The sequence below is a fragment of the Schistosoma haematobium genome, chromosome 1 (genome assembly GCF_000699445.3).
Source record: "Schistosoma haematobium chromosome 1, whole genome shotgun sequence".
NCBI lineage: Eukaryota > Metazoa > Platyhelminthes > Trematoda > Strigeidida > Schistosomatidae > Schistosoma > Schistosoma haematobium.
Window position 1 is genome coordinate 9,228,067 of NC_067196.1, and position 17,882 is coordinate 9,245,948.

General features: G+C 33.3%; 2 protein-coding genes across 3 annotated transcripts in view; one reads left to right on the forward strand and one right to left on the reverse strand.

Annotated features, from left to right (window-relative positions):
• Positions 1-17,745, forward strand: part of RPAP1_2 (RNA polymerase II associated protein 1) — a 40,395-nt gene extending 22,650 nt beyond the window's left edge. The window contains exons 17-25 of the mRNA XM_051209463.1: positions 629-1,289; positions 4,008-4,222; positions 4,924-5,051; positions 6,881-7,092; positions 9,271-9,587; positions 11,278-11,443; positions 12,453-12,598; positions 14,071-15,258; positions 17,470-17,745. Of these exons, the coding sequence (XP_051073068.1) occupies positions 629-1,289; positions 4,008-4,222; positions 4,924-5,051; positions 6,881-7,092; positions 9,271-9,587; positions 11,278-11,443; positions 12,453-12,598; positions 14,071-14,530 (2,305 nt within the window). The 3' untranslated portion in view covers positions 14,531-15,258; positions 17,470-17,745. The remainder of the gene's footprint in view (positions 1-628; positions 1,290-4,007; positions 4,223-4,923; positions 5,052-6,880; positions 7,093-9,270; positions 9,588-11,277; positions 11,444-12,452; positions 12,599-14,070; positions 15,259-17,469) is intronic.
• Positions 16,026-17,882, reverse strand: part of GOLGA2_1 (Golgin sub A member 2) — a 35,847-nt gene continuing 33,990 nt past the window's right edge. For both annotated transcript variants that reach the window (XM_051209474.1, XM_051209473.1), the window contains one exon: positions 16,026-17,374. In XM_051209474.1, the coding sequence (XP_051073070.1) occupies positions 17,085-17,374 (290 nt within the window). In that variant the 3' untranslated portion in view covers positions 16,026-17,084. The remainder of the gene's footprint in view (positions 17,375-17,882) is intronic.

A 17,882-nucleotide genomic window follows, 5' to 3' on the forward strand; every position in this document is an offset into this window, starting at 1 on the left:
CGCTTGTCTTCAAACATGATGTTTAGTAAAGAATATATCCTTTTAATTCCTAATCATCACTGGTTTTCTAGTTAGTCAATCATAAACAACGTAAAACCTTCCACATATGTACATCGTTTCAAGAGGACACATATGAAGAGAGCTAGATGAAATTGTCAAGATAAATGCCAGATTAGTAGAATTAGCAGTAATATCAGTGACAGTAGTACAAAATATCGGGTCATGGAAAATGTCCTTCAATAAGAGTGATTTTGCGCACCAAAAAATGTAAGATAGTTTTAAAACTGAAGATCTAAGAGAAGACAAATAATGAATACATTCACATCATTGTGATAGATTCTAAGTCATACCATCCTACTTCTTTAATCAATGTTTATGATAACCATAAAGACCCCGGCCAGATAGTCTATACCTAACTTACACATGGCTCAGTACAATAGTTTTTAACCTCATGAACTGATGCTCCATCTTTGTTTGACCTCCTCTAACTTTTTACATAACTGGTTTTCCACCTGGTGTCAGTATATAATCAATACCATTTTTAGTAAATTATCACTTATTCAATCGGCTGTTTCCCACATAGCTCAATTTTTCAAAACAACTTGTTTTTTTTTCTTGACTCAACCAGAAACGAAAGTATTCTTACTGGTAGTCCTGTTCAGGTTCGTGATGTATCCCCATGTTTACTTCCAGAATCATCAATAAATGTTCATACAAATGAAGAAGTAAAACTTGACTGGACTTCTGTTGATCAAAATACATTGTTGGATGATGGAGTTTTACAATTAGTCTCATTATCGCCTAGTTGTCTACCAAATTATGGTACTGTACTATATTTTTGTTATGATCCACACTATAGTCAATTAAGTGGATTAACATGGCCAAAAGTTAATTCACAGTCAATCAACTCTACTACTCAAGAAATAAAGAATACTAATAGTCAAAATCAATGTGACCAAGTATCATTTAATCCAAAACAAATGAATACAAGATATTTACCATTGATGTCTGCTATGATTAATATTTTAGAATCGATTATCATTCATTTCAAACTGCACATGATAACATTCCAGCAGTTATCACCAATTTCCGATTTACTTCTTCCTTTAGTCGATTGGATCAAACGTGTTTATCAAAAATCGTTTTTTCTCAAATGGAAATCTCTATCTATGTTTCAACAGAAATTTTCGACGATAACTTCCACTGATGAGGTTGATAATGATAAGCCTCATTTGCTCATATCCATTGAAAGTGAATTAATTACAAGAATATTGTTACTGTTTAGTCAGGTAAATTTCGTATTGGAATTAAACCGAAAGTTTTCCGGGATCCTACCTTTATTTTTTTCTAGCTTAAAAGCTTTAGGATTTTCTTTTTCGTATTGATGTACTGTAGATTGGATTCAGTTGATAATTTAGTTGAATTACTATTGCAATGTGTAATAGAAATTCATCAAATTCAAATCACGACATTTACAGTTTAGATATGCCAGAAGTGAGACTAGTTAATCGTCGCGAGATATTACGAATTGGTTGGGTTCCAGTCCATTGGTCCTAATGCTTAGGCGTTCACCGAGATACCTAGCGCTTATGGATTCGATCGTTGGCGGTGCCGTTGGTATCCACTACTGACCGATCCCAAACTAACACGAAAAAACAGTTCAATGCTCGCCTACTTGTTGTAATGACTCGGTCAACACAAATATAATAATACTAATATATATTCTCGAAATAATAATTACAGAATTGATGCCAGTTTACAGACATGCTCAGCTTGATATATATATATGGTAATAATAAATGCAGAGAACAGATATGTGATATACGACTGTTTTAAGTTTTCTAGTTCAAAATATTTTTAGGTAGTACATTCTTCACATGTATTACAGCAATGAAATACATCATCCGGGGACTTTTAGGTCTTTTTAAGTTGGCATCCTGTTGATGTGTGAAAGGTGTATTTAAAGTCATTTCCTGCTCCGTAACGAATTGATTATGACCCTCTACAACTAGAGAGAAAAAAACGGAGGCAGCGAGCACGGGACAAAAAAGGCAATAATAACTACGATAGGTTAGTCAGGTTATTTTACGACCTACTATTCGTGATAGATATTATTCAAATTAGTTGGGGCTGCCAGGAATGGTGTTAGTGTAAAGTAACAGCAGGTGGATAGGTTTACTTAGTGGATTCAGCAATAAAAATGACTAAACATTTAAAGTTCCTATAATCTCACTTGCGGAATGAGATAAACCTACAGATGTAAGAACATTTAAGGCATTTTAGAAGAGGAGGTAAGGATCGATGCAGTGACCTTATCTCACGGACAGATTGTGGCAGATTATTCCAGAGTCTGGAAAATACACTGGTTAAGTAAGTCAAATAGAGAGATGATTCAAAATGTTTGTTTCACTAATGAAAAAGTAATGGATGCTCTAACTAGTTGTTTCTGTATATTGAATTACTTCACTGGATGTAGAGGATAGTTTATTAAATATTTTGAAGAAAAAGATTAGACTTAGTTTGGGTTTCCTTTTCCACAAAAGGTCTCTTATTACAACCCAGCTATTCCTATTGCTTAGCATTCTCAGACACCAATTCACTCGACAAGTCTCCAAATCAGAACACGGTTGAACAGGAAAGCGATTATATTCCAAATAACAAGAGTAGATGGAAGTAAGTAGTGCAATAAGAAAAACGTTAGTATATTTATAGTTTTTACATGAAAAGATTCTAGAGTGTTCTCCAAGTATCGCCTAGAGCTGATTGGATAAGAATTAACCAATCAACGTGCATCAACGCATTGGTGCATCGAGCATACTTTAATCCAATCTATGTCCCGCCAACACCAAGTTTATTACATCTGGACTTATAATTCAAGGTACAATCAGTTCCAAGAATCCTAAGTGTAAATAGTCTCTGTACGGATTCTACCCTTAAATCATCCTTTGTGAGCACACTAAAAAGAATAAACGTGCAGTATTCTAGGAGTGGTCGAACACATACTTTGTTCATCAAAATACGTGACTCGTACAACCCATTAGACGTTGGGACTGTTTCAAGACCTGTTCTGTAAAGAACAAAACGTAAGAGTACCTAAGTTTAATACTTTATGTAACTTAGATAACACCTTACCATTTATGACAAGATCTAAGCTGAGTGATGTAGTACCGAAGCACATCCATCCATATTTAGCCTTGTTAAGCTCCATACTGATGAAATTTTGCATATTGTTCAGCTCATGAAGAGAAAATGAATACACTACTTTAAGATCATCTGCATACAGAAGAGGCTTACTAATACAAAAACAATCCTAAATATCATTAATAAAAACTGGAAAGAGCAAAGAGCCTAAGACGCTATCTTGTATTACACCACTTCTGACAAGGACAGTGTTCGACAAGGAAGAGTTAGTTTTGACTATTTGGTGTCGGTGGTTGAGGAAAGAATTAAACCTAGTAAGCAGAGGGTTTTTGATCCCGCAAGATGAGAGTTTGCTTATAAGAAGTTGGTGATTAACCATATCGAAAGCTTTTGAAATGTCGAAGTACAGCATTAAGACTAGATATCCTCATATATCTACCCTTGTTCTATTTTACTTAGTCGTTCATTATCATCACGGAGTTGGTGTTCTGTCTCACGTTCTTTTCATGAACATATCTCGATTGTATTGTAATGGTTAACTAAGCTCTCCAAATATAAAGTTGCGAAGATTTTGTTCTTCTGAAAACTAAATTTTTATCCTGTTAGGGGGAAGAGCTAATGTTTCACTTAATCCATGGCGATAACAGATAGTATTCATAAATAAATCAGTTGCATTGAAGATATGCTAATCGCTATGAATTTGATAAGCTTCGACATATATTTCAAGTATAAGTGATTTGATATATAGTGGACAAGAATTAAACTTGATAGTCAACTCTTAATTTCATTCTTACTTAAAAATATCTTACAGTATCTTCATATTTCAACAATCTTCTACTCTTATCTATTTTTTGTTTCTACTCCAGATTTTAGAATTAAATGAATCAAATTTAAGTGTCTATCTAAAATCATCGTTATGTTGTAATTCGACTTTGGGTGAATATGTCAATAGTGGTAATATTATTCATTTAGCTGCTTTACGTATTCTCCCGTATTTACGTAAAGGTCAAGAAGAATTAAGAACTCGTCTTATTTTAGAAGTTATATTCAATAATCGACAAATTGAATTAAACAGCTTCAAGTGAGTGTATTACTTTTCATTTTAATAAGAACCATCATAGGTAGTTTGGGTACCATAAAGTATTACTGAATAGCTTTATAATGCATAGACAGTATGGTGTATATTTGTTGTTACTTTTCGTATTTATGGATAAATATAATGATTTATGTTACGATGGACGGTGTCTGAGATCTAATTCTAACACGCGACATGCTACACTCTAACCTCCCAAACTAACTGCTTGAGGGAGAAGACAAGAATGGAAGAGAAGGTCTATTGGGCTGCCAAACAAGCGTATGGTAGCTAATTGTATTCATGCAGTTGAAGATGAAGAGAGCGTCCACTTTGCTCGATGTAGCGTTTAAAATAGTTGGGGCAGTTGGTTTTGTTGATTATTGTTGACTTTGCTTCTTTCGTCTCCTCATTCTTTGGTTTTCATAAGACTGATTAAAGTTATTTTATTGGTTAATGTTCCACTCCACTTTCAAACGGTCTCAATAATTTTGCAGTCTTCAATGTGTCCTTCATATATAGTAAAATGCTCTGTTTTTAAGCGCCCACATTTGATCACTTATTGGAATTGAATTATTGGCATGTACCAACTAACATGTAAATAATTTTCTGTCATTATTGAACGTTTTTTTATTCTGATTATGTACAAAAACAAATTCTATTAATCTCTTTAATTAAAATTTCTGGGCTAATATTTATTTGTTTTTCAGCAATACGCTTAACATTGAATACGTTTTACGACGTCTACATGAAATTAGAGAATTGTATTACCATGAATTAGTTCTTGGAACAAAATCAACTTCCAGTGCACGGAATGATAACGAAGACAGTCGATTAAGTAAGTTATTTATATTTATATATGTCACACTAAATCCAAACCTCAGTGATCCTGTTAAAACCTGCTTAATGTGTGCTAAGCCAAATAGGAATTAAGCGGCCTAGTTCGTTTAATTTTGGTATACTAAAGTGAAGTATGACAATTTAGAGAAGAATACTCATTTTAGTTTGATTTCACTTACGTCTGTCAAGTTGATTATTGAAACTAAAGCAAGTTCACTAATATATAGATTATTTTGATCAATCGTTGAAGGCTTTAGATGATAAAACACAGAATCAGTCACAGTGGCATAGATCCATTCCTCCTTTTTGATTCGTATTGTCTGTTATCTAATATTTTCTACTATTGTCACTGATACTGTTGTGAACGAGAATATAGATGGGGACAACTGATTGTATTAGAATAAAATATGAGAATCATACACTGAATACTTCGTTTGCAAATTTTCATCATTTGTCCGTCACATTCTGTATGATTCGTCCATTTCACAATTCCTTTCTATTTTCCCTTATATTCTCTTCAACTCGATATTCTTAGCCTTCTGTTGCCAAGTTTTCTACATCCGTTCGGTGTTACATACTACTTATGTCGACAGACATAAGTAGCATACACCACAATACTATTTATCTAGCATTTGTTTTGATGGTTCCATTTAAATCTACCGATCCAATGTATCAACTTGAACTGACGCACTTATATTCCAGGTACTATGTTGTTTACAGCTGACTGACTATGTGTAGAATGTATAGTACTTGTAATAACAGAAATCTCATTTATAAGCTATTTGCAAATATAGAGAAAATACATTGAATATTAGTGAACTGCAATTCATGTAAACATAATTTCTCCTATAAATGTTATTTTCCTTCTAATTGAATTTATTCATTCGAAATTAACTTTGCGTCATATCTCAAATGTTTTCTTTTGCTTCTTTCGTAATAATACTGTGTTTTATCAGTCCACTTCTAACAAAGCCCCCCTCTCCATAAAAACAGTTCAAGAAGGCAGAGAGATGTCCTATGGAATAATTAGAAGGGTTTATATATCCTTGATTTGTTGGATATCCAGACAGACAAATTTGTAGGAAATTTCAATCTATTCATTTATTATATAACCATTTTATTGTATGACTATGTTCTTGGTTTTTTGTCCTTAAAACCTATTCATTTACAAAAACTATTTCTGACTGGTTAGCAGCTTACTTACTCCTGTTACCCCTCGTGGAGGAACATATGCTGCTGACCACACTCTCCATCGAACTCTGTCCTGGGCAATCCTTTCCAGTTGTTATTCGACCTTTTGATGTCTGTTTCCGATTCCCGGTGCAATATATTCTTTGGTCTCTTTCCCGTTTCCTTTCGGATTTCTAAGCTAGCTCTTGTGTCATGATGGAGTTTGACTTCCGCGGTCTATGTCTTATCCACCTTCATCATCTTTTCCTAATCTCCTCTTCATCTGGAAGCTGCTTTGTTCTTTTCCCCAGTAGGCTGTTGCTGATGATATCCGGTCAACGGACATTGAATATCTTGCGTAAACAATTGTGTATAAATAACAGTGAGCTAAAATTCCTATTGTTCATTTCAAGCATCGCTTAAGCTTCTCACCCGTACTGTTTTGTCTCAAAGTTATTGGATTTTAAATTGACTGTAAGGATGTTTTATTCTTTTAACATGGCTTGTGTTATCTGTGAAGCTTTGATTGTTGCTCATACACAATATCATCAATACCTTGTGTATGATTTAACTTCTCCAAACATCCTATATTATTCTTAACACGTTAATTCATCAGATATTTACATTATTATATGGAAATACCTTTTCTATATATAGGTTTATCACCAATTCTTGAGGATATGTCTGAAGTAAATCCAGGTCATTCATTGAAATATCAATCTATTTTTCAATTAAATCCTGTTGTTTCTAAACCAAGATCTGTATGTGACAGACTAATTTCAAAGGAATGGGTATATCTACCATTTATTCATGCATATTTATTGTCAAAATCCAAAAAAATTAATGAGGAAGATGAAACGTATCGTAAGGTAAGTGTATTAATGTAAAAATAATTTGTCTGTTTGTTCAATGTTGGAGCAAGACCGATGATCTTTAGTGAATTTAGGAGTGGCCTTATGATTATCCAGTCAATGATGATCAATAAGAATTCATCTTCCGTTTAAAAGCATTAAATTACAGAAAAATGATAAACATACAGAGGATTACTAGTTTTGAAGTCACTATTAAACTTATTATGGCTAAATATCAATAATTCAGGCTAGATATCATAGTTCTGTAATCAGGAAAGACCCTTAGTCTTAACTCTACACATTTCTAAACTTAACCGGAAAATTTAATTCTAACTTCTAACCCCCCAAACCCCTTGACTCGAGATCCCATCCACTAAAAGTCTTAACCTGATTCCTAACCCTAATCTGGCTCTCGACACTAATACTCCTAACCTTAACCTAAACTCAAATATACTGGCCTTAACAGTTCATTCTGGAAGGAAAACATGATCAAATCCTTTCGAAATACGAAATATAATGAAAATCATGAGTTTTAGCGACAAGCTATCCGGAATAGTGTTTTAAATTCTTGCATCAGTTAATCTAATTTTGATTAGATGCTCAAGGTCTTCAGTATAGTATGGTCATCAATATTTCAGTATTTTGGTTTCCAGTTGACCTGCTGTAGATTCTATTTTCGAACAATTAACAGTCTTTTAATACTAGCGAGAATGAGTGTGAACTCAAATAGACTGGATATCTGACACACAATAACAAAAGTACTTCAGCCTTAAAATCCACAAGCTAATATGAGATAAAGAAGATGAAACTTTGTAGATAGCTTAATGTTTCATAAAGAAGTCAAAATTCAAATGGAAGTATGAAAATGACAAGTTTATTGTAAAACTTGAATGTTGTAGTGACAGTCCCTGATAATGTCTTTTGTGCACACTGCCGATAAGTTCTAAACTAACGAAATAACCAGCTTTTGACCTTGATTTTTGATGGTTTCCTAGTTAGTCAATATCAATCTGTGATTAAAGCCAACTTAGCATTAGTATAATCTAGTGTGATTTTTTACTGTCTTAAATGTTGATTATCCTCTTTTATCAGTAACGGACAATTTCCTTTTTATATAATGCGTTATGCCTTTTTCAAAGAATGTGATCAAATTTGCCTACCATCCTTTATGTGTAAAATCTTACAGTTAACGCTTTTTGATTCAACATTCTATATTCACTTTCTTGCGACTTGAGACATTGATTTATATCACGTGTGAAATTCATCAATCGGAATTCAGACTATAATCTTGCGTCTTCTCTTCCTTTCAAGCCTATTGTCATAGACTTGATCAATCAGACTTCTGATCCTCACAGTTAACTGTGAGTGGACGCAAGCTGAGTTCCATGTAATCCACTCTCCGTAAGCCCTCTTTTGTCTCCGTCCTTGAGTTTAAATAGAAGGCAGCAGCCAACCTCCATTATCTTTATATTTCAGGCAAAGTACATCACGTCGCACCATGAAACAAGAAATTACATTTATACACAAGCTAACAAGCTAAAAGTGGTTGTGAATAAAGAATGTTTAGACAGAAATAACTTATTTACCTAATCTAGAAAGTATGAATTAACAGAACTTAATAAAGGTTCGTAATGACTGTTTTATTCGTTTGATAGGTAAATAATTGGATGAAATTCTAAATTTTCACGGTTTAAATCATAAACTTTTACTAGTTAGATCAATATTGAGAACGTGAAAGCATTGGACGGCCGCTTTGTATGGGGCTCCGCAGCAATGCGCATCCACGACCCCACTTCTAAGACGGAACCCATGGTCTTCAGTTCCGTACGCCAACCTTTAACTTTGAACCACTGAGTCATCGTCCAACGGTGTTGATATCTAACTTAAATAAACTCACGATGTTGTGTAACCCGACTTCGCACTAAAACTTCGGAAACTTTCTTTCACAAACTAGTCACTAGTGAGCACATGATAAATGTTAGTATGGGATTGTGGAGATTGGTGATGCAAAGTCGTAGATACTCACTGCTGCAGTCTGATTCTAGAGCAAGGGGGTCGTCCAGTCTTTTCAATTTTTCAACGGTAATATAGCTAAGGTCATTACATGATTTAAACTATTGGGAATTTTACGATCTCCATAAACCCCTTTGTTATAATAAAATTTTGAACCCTAGTCTAATCTTATTTTTCATGTAGCTCATTTTAGATCGATCGTTGAATTGTTTAACGTGGATAAATTATCTTCAAAAAATCGCAAATTTATGCGACTCTACAGATAGTTACAATTTTGGTTTCATGGATCCAGTTGAATCGATTGTGCGACTGACTTTAGGTTCAATCTCATATCCCGGTGCTGGAGGTTTAGGCTTTGAACCTACTGGTCAATTGTTAGCTGAAATTTTATATTCTATCGGACCAATTAGACCATCGTTAACATTTAGAAATGATCAAGAAACAAATAATTCACTTGAAGTTGTTAAACTCCCAGTAAATTTTCCATCATATTATGACCTGTGAGCTTGGTTTTCTATTTAACCATAATATTTGTTATAAATCTATATTCTATATAGCAGTTTAATGCGATCACTGGATTATTGATGATGTGTTCTTTCTACGTTATTATTATTAGTATTATTATTATGATGATATGTACTACATAAATCATTGGATTTGCGTAAGGCCTGGGATACTGTCCAGTGGCCCGAACCGAAGCAGGTTGTTTCCTTACGGGACCACACCGTGAGCCTTTGACCAAGAGGTCTGATCCACAAGGCGGTCTCCGATGGGTAGCCGGTGACCAACAATAGATTCATACTCCATTTGTTTTCTCAGGATCCTGTAGCCCATGTGCACCATTGGTTGGGAATCACGGTTTTCAAACTCTCCTAGGTGAATCATGCGTATCCACCAACCCGGTTAAGGCGATGAATATTCGCTTTTCGTCCTTTCAATTTCGTAAACAACAGTAATGTGATAAGGCAGCGAGTAGGACTTCTCTGGCAGTGGTTGTATGTACGTGACCATGTGAGAGTATTTGGAGAGGGAGAGCTGAGTCTCCCCACTCTCAAGGCATTTGAGGGCACTATACAAAATCAGCTTAGCTAATGTGACTGACTACTAAGTGTGCTGACGCTTATTGATTTACACAAATCCTTTCTGTCCCCGGCTTGGCCAATCAGATCACGTGAACGACAAGTAATAGGTCCATAATTCAGTAATCGTAATTTACGGACAGTAAAAGAAATATATCAACAGTTAGCGAGTTTAATGGAAGCTTACAATTACGACTGCAGTATAAAAGTGCCGTAAACAAAGTATTTGATAAATACACAATAGAAATGTATATGTGATAACCGATGATAGAACAGTCTTCAAAATTTCATTTATGACCTCGTACCTAACAATTAACGGGATTAGATTTAGACAGATCAAGCATTGAAATTAATGTAAATACTGTTACTATAGAAAAAATACATTTCAACCATTGTTCTTATTCACTGTTAATATTAGCATTTTATTGAACTCTCTATACTGATATAACGCTACACTTGTTTTAGTGCTTTCTAACTGCTAATATTATCTGTAACATGGAAAAGGCAGTAAATCTGTATTCCCGACTTTGCTCTGTGTGCTTTATGCAGTAGTTGGTTTTTTCTTTCACTTTTCGACTCTGTTCATTAAAAAAAATACTTGAAAGTCAATGGGAGTTACTAGTTGTATAAATGATGTAAGTATCGATTGAACTGTCCTGACTTTTGTATGGTAGGTAAGTACCTCGGGCAAAGAAAAGTAAATGGGGTATATGTATATGTGTAATAATCATGCTTTAGAAATGTCTTCAGTGAATGTCGTTTCTAAATGTTACTTGAAATTACTGTGAGATTGGGTGAATGAATAAACAATGCATTTGATTGTTGCACTGACCAACTCAAATTCAAATTGTATAGGTGAAGTATCGGTTTCTTCAATAATGCAAAATACGTATTTTATAGCAGTTGGAGTATTTGACATTCAGGTATTGCAGTGTCGGAGTTTTCAAATCTTACCCACTTCGATTTAAGGAACCAGGAATTATCACTAGCTCTAATTTCGAAAATGTGTTTAAATACCAAGTAAATGAATGGTATCTCTAGTTACCACACCGTTCGGATCTTTAAAAATAATCATGTGTACTATTTCTCACTTTTGTTTTTTACTGTATAGATATATTGACCTAGTGAATCACTACAATGCATTGTCGTATAATTCTCCAGTGTTTGCCAATCTAGTACTTTGGCCTTGTCAACAGTTATGTCATGTGAAATATAGACGTGCACTATGGGGTGAACATCAACAAGTTTTAAATTCACTTCGTATTGTTTTAAATCAGGTTAGTTGTTTAGTCTGTTTTCTATGTTGTTTTTTTTAACCTCTGATCTCTATTTCTTCCTTATTTGAATATGTCATGCTTATCTCAATTTAACTGTATCTTATTATTGGGTGTGTTGACATGAACTTGTAATGTGACATATGTTCTAATAGTTGTATTCAGGTTTTGTACATTCATTGAATTTCTGTTTAGATGTGACGGTTTTTCGAATTGTTATATTCTCTTAGTTTTCATTTCAATTATTGGCAGTTATTGTTGACTTAGCTATTATTTAGGTTATCTTATGTTGATAAATAATCTAAGTGATATTCTTCTTTTAATCATATAGATAGACGCCTTTAACGCTACAGAACATTTTATATGAAATGAAGTTTGTTCATATTTAGCCTATATTTTATAATAATAGTAAAAATAGACTGATCAATTACAGTTGTAAACATAATGGGACGATTTAAAAAGCAACCAATATAAAGGAATTAGATTTCTCCTCATTGCACAAGTCAGTTGGCTATCTGAACTGATTAGCTAAGTGGACAGTGTGGTGGTGTTTGAAGCGAATGGTTCTAATCTCGGGGTGAATATTAACTGCAGGACGCAGGTAAATCCAGTTGGTAAGTCCCAAATAGGACGTAACACGCTTTCTGGATTTCACTCCTGGCTACTATCCATCCCTGTTTAAAAATGCTTATGAATTACTGACAATATCAAAGCAATCCTCACAGAATTGACACTTATCAACCGTAGTTCTAAACATCAAAAAGTGACCAACGATATTATCCGGTTGTTCAATCCAATGTGGGCAAAATAAGCCTGAGTTTTAAAACTGACTAACTTTCCTGAAGTTGAACACCTTAAAAACTATGTCACTTTCATACACATAGTTCATCTTAAAGAGAGCAAGAACAAAGATTCCTTGTTTTGAAATTTATTCTGCCATGTATATCACTAATTCTGCAAATCTTTATTTCCGAATTTTTAATATTTCTATTCATAATTCGTATAAATATAGCTTGTTATACCATTGTCAAGCTTCCTTGAACCAGTTGAATCGAACTCATCCATGATTCGTGTTTATGCAGCTGCAATTCTATCTGGTACAGTCCAAATAACTCGTCAACCTTTATTGTTCTTGATAGCTGTACATCATTTAAATCGGTGAGTCTGGATTCATTAAAACAAAACATTACCTATGAATACAACGTCCTTTTCATAATTCCAGATGTATGAAAGATAGACTTTGTTAGGTACCTACCCTTGAAAATATTATTTTTCTGCTTATTGTCAAAAGTTTGCGATAAACCTGATAATTAAGTGCGAACATGAGAGACTTAGTGATCTTGACCAACTCTGGACTCAGTCCAAACAATCAGAAAACTGTAATTATGAAAATATGATTCACAGTGATAGGATTAGCATGGCTCAATATCGATCACATTGGCGTCGTTGTATACATTCTTTATCTTTCCTTAAACTATGAAATTAAAATCGCTTCATATCTTTCTTTCTACGAACTAATTCTCTCCCCATGTACTATGTCCCTATATACAATCTTTCTTTTACATATTACCACCACTGAATTAACTACTTCTATGAATCCAGTGTTCATGTTGTTGTGTTAATGAGGTATGGCAACTTGAACCAATGCATATATGTGCCTGGTCCTACGTTTTAACTGACTAACTGAACAGCATTTACGCTTTACCATTTCTGCACGTGTATCTCAATCGTGTAATTAGACGCTGTGTTACTTTGACCATCTATTTTGTATCCCCTGAATTGTCATATCACATACGTAATCCGACTTAGAACAAATAACGAACAGTTTTGAACATATCTTTAGATAGCCAATTATAGTCAATGTAGAATCCAAGATTGTATATACGTTTATCTAAGTTCTCACATATTAACGTAATGAGCTTACAAAGTTTAACTGCAAAGGAATTAAAATAATATAGCAGCTACCATTCTAAGAAAGATTAAACAATCCGAATATGATTCGAAAATACAGGTGCACAATCTTTACAGCGCAGGATAAAAAAAGGTATAGCGACTCACGTGCAATTGAGTTTATTCTCATTTATCTCAGTTAAGCCCTTTTGTTAACTTATTTAGCGAACAAAGTCATCCGTATTATAACAACTGATTGTACCTTTATTATTGGTTGTGCTTGTATGAAATATGTACGCTTGAACATTGCTTGCCGCCTACGCATATATTCATTCTGCTAGCTTTATTATTAGCTGCTTAATTGATTCGATGATCCATTCATTCCCCTATATATATATATGTACATTTACACTCTACACTCTCGGTTCTCTGACTCATTCGCCTCACTGCTTTGTGATCTGAGTTATCTGCTTATAAAACCGTAGTCGCTGCTTCTCTTTGCCTTTTGATTTCAAACACCGTTGAGGATTATATGGTAACGGTTACGAGGGTGATTGGTTAACGAAGCACAGCCACTACAAAGAAATGAATCTGTGCCGCTGTGACTGATTTTAACACATGTCACCTAACGTTTAACTTTACAATCTAATAATTGTAAAGGATTGAATTTTATCAAAAGAGAGTTACATAAATGAGTGATAATAACCTAACTCTTTAACTATCTGATTTCTTCATTCCAGCTATTTATACAATAAAGATAATTGGAATAGTGAATTTACTCAACAATTTGTACGTTTATGTAAATTATTACCTCAAGTGACAAATATCAAACCAACATCATCCTCTCCATCGTCGTCGTCTATGCAAACAATCGGTAATAAAACTGATATTCTAAATTTACTACGATTTTATAAACAGCCTAATAAACAATGGTTACAACAAACGAAATCCATCAAATTGAATACAAATTTACATGTTGGTATACATGATTCATTAGTTCATTTAATTAACAATAATAATACTGATGATTATACCAACATAACTAATGCAACAACATTTAATGAAGCTATTTTAAAAGCATCTATTGAATGTTACAATACTGATACACTACCTAAACATCGTCAACTTTATTGGATTGAATTATTTAAAAGAGAAAAAGGAAGAAATGAAAATCAATTTATTACAAGAAATAAAGTTTAAATAAAATCATACATTTAAAGATACTACTTATTTACTTATTAAATTAACATACTATGATATTTACAAACATGTAAATAGCATTGAATATGTATTATATTTATCACACTTGTTGTTTCTATAAATAGATTATTAAAAGATTCATTCTCTTATTTGATGTGTCAATCATTTAACTAGCTAAGCGTACAATTACAATTGTGTAAAAGCAATTAAGAAACAAGTAATTTATTTACACTGGACTAAGTATTTTTAGCTGGTAATGAACAAGTCAATTGGTGATGAAAAATCTCCAGTATTAGTGGATATTTCACATATGTAAATGTGATACGATGAAATTATCTTATGAATAAAAGAAAACTGGTTTGTAGAACTCTAAATATAACATAATATTTTAGGGACTATCTGTGCTTTGCGTGGTAACCAAGGTCATAATATTTATCTAGTTTTCAAGTAATGATCGATCAAGTTGGGATTTAGACATTTGTCTTTACTGATTTTATGTTGTGTGCACTGTGTTTTTACGTATCGATTGATTAAAGTTAACCGGTAAGTGTTGGTCTGTAGGACTGACTTTTTTCTGATTGTTTGGATTGGTCAACAAGACGTATGTGTAATCTTAAGGGAATCGATGTAGACTAGAAGCTTAAAAACAGTGATAATAAGTGTAAGGAAGCAAAAGCGCTTCTGATCACAGAAACGTTTTTATCCAAGTTGAGAAGGAATGATAAAAAGTAAGTCGCACGATCCTTCATATACTGACTATATGAATATCTTACAAACGAAAACTGGCGAGTGAATAGCGACAGGTTCATAAAGTGGAAAGATAGTGTTATAGTTAGCTTGTAGAGGCGAATTTCCCCTATATATGACTCCAATTGCTAGTATCCTGCTGAGTATTTAATGAAGGCTAAATCTCCCAGTAGAATCATGGATTTACTCGAGATTATTCAAAATCCTGAACACCAGTTATAGAGATAGTTTATTGTTAAAGATTGGTAAAATCCGAAAGCGTACAGGAAGCAAGCACACAGGGTAAACAAGTGTGTGTGTGTTAAAAATCCATATATATTTATGAGTGTTAATCAAGTATGGATAAATTATTGATTGTCTGTGTATTACAACCGATAGGAGAGTAGATTGAAAATTGATGTGCTCAATCATACTCACACAGAAAATTACATAGTGGATTAAATCTCTAAATTACAGTGAGCAGATAAATAATACAGTAGTTGAATGGGCTTACTACAAGCTTAACACTGGGCTAATTAGTAATCGGTCGAGAGGGCTTTCATTTCCAAGGAATTAAACATTAACCACTGATAGATTTAAGTTCCCTAGGGATATTTATATCTAAGTGAGTACATAGACTTATGGCTCGATTTACTCAAATAAACTTGGTTTCCTACCCTCCGTCTTTCCTCTTAAGTAGTCGAGATCATATACAAAAAGTGTATCACTATCAAACAGTGTGACAGTAGGCTTCACAACACGTACTAACTGCTTAAAATGATTTATGATACGAACAGGCTAAACAAACGGCTTTTCTAAGCTGTCCAGTTACTGATCATTTTTGCTGTAATGGTGTCATTTCAAGAGAAACGATAAGAAAGTGACTTCAAATATTGTTAAACTTTGCTGTAACTAAATTTATTCATTCGATAAAAGATACTGTACAGTTTTTTGATATTACTTTGGTCCGGTTACCTCAGTTTATAATACTCATTTGTGTTACATCATGCTTTCAGTTATATTAACATTTTTCCCCATGTTTGATTCTTATCTGACCTTCATCTATCCAAACAGTCAATTTTCATTGTAGTTCATATTCCTCAATATAAACCTGTTCCCATGACATTCTCAGTTTTTTTCTCTCTAAAGTTCATATAACTAATCTGTCAATACTTAACCATATAAACTATTTCATTTTCCCTGATATAAGCTAAACACAAGTAACCTCTAATATATATTTTGAAAACTATTGTTTCTAGGTTATAAACAAAAATAATCTCAGCGAATGAAATTTAAATAATTTCAATGTTTCATCCAGAAAACTTATCTGAACTTCTTCAGTGTAATACAATAAAAAAATCATCAAAGAAAATTGTTTTCTGTATCATCGAAGCCTAATTTCTGTCAAACTATTCGTTCAAATATCAACGAATATTTGTATAAATTGTCTAGATCCTTAGTACAACTGGATACATCTATCTCCATTCAATAGCTAATTGATGTTCCTATTTCTTTTTTTTTATCTGACATATTTAAATTAACAAAACGAATAATTTCTGTTCTATGATTTATTTATAATTCGCAACCAATAAATAATATTTACAAAATGTTCACGTTTTACAAGTAGAGACCCATTTTTAAATGGAAGCATAACACACGTGGAAAACAAATAAAAATTGGTACTTATTATTATTATTATATTGAAGAGATAAGATCTGTACAATTGAAATCAAATTGTTTTGTTTTTCTGATGAAAGACATGAGGAGGATGATGATAATGATGATGACAACTGAGATTGAATGATGAATAGAAATATAAGGACAAGTACTATACTTCTAATAATCTACCAACACAACATTTACAATGTGGACAGTCATAACGTAGAGCTTGATATCGTAAATTTTCCAATGTTATATGTGAAATATGATGCTTTTGAATACTATCATTTGTATTGAAATCAGAAACTAGTTTCTTGTCAGTTAGACTTTCCATTTCATCACCTATATCTTCATCGTTTAAATCGGATACGCCAGCTTCGAATTCTTTTTCATCTGTGGATAGTTCAATTTCTTCAATGAGGGAGCGAAATTCACTCAGGAATCTGCCTCCCACATGATCTGTAATGATAAAAATGGAATTACTAAGTTTAGTAACTGTAATTTTGTTCTTTCAAATCTATATAATTAACAATTCAATCATTTTAATTTTTTAGCCTACAACTGAAATTATCTACTGAAAGACCAGGCCGTATCAATGTTAGCTGCAGACTACGTGATCGGGGTTCGTGAAACAATGGTGATCGAAAACGTTAGGTGATAGATACGGTTCAGAAGTAGTTGCAGTAGCGTGGATGCTACCACCAATGATTCATATATACATATATATAACTTGGCAAACCACATCCAGTAACTTTTAGTCTTTTTCACTATCATAAATAATAATACTATTTCAGTTCAGGAACCTGGGTTAATGCGTGAATTCGTACCAGGTTTTACTAAATTATTAGTGACTTCTAATTTGATAAAAAGAATCAGATGCCATTCGCACTTAATAGAAATGGCATAAATGTATTTGCTTTTAATTTGAAAGTGGTTTTCTTCACAGATTGACATTCGGTTACTGTTG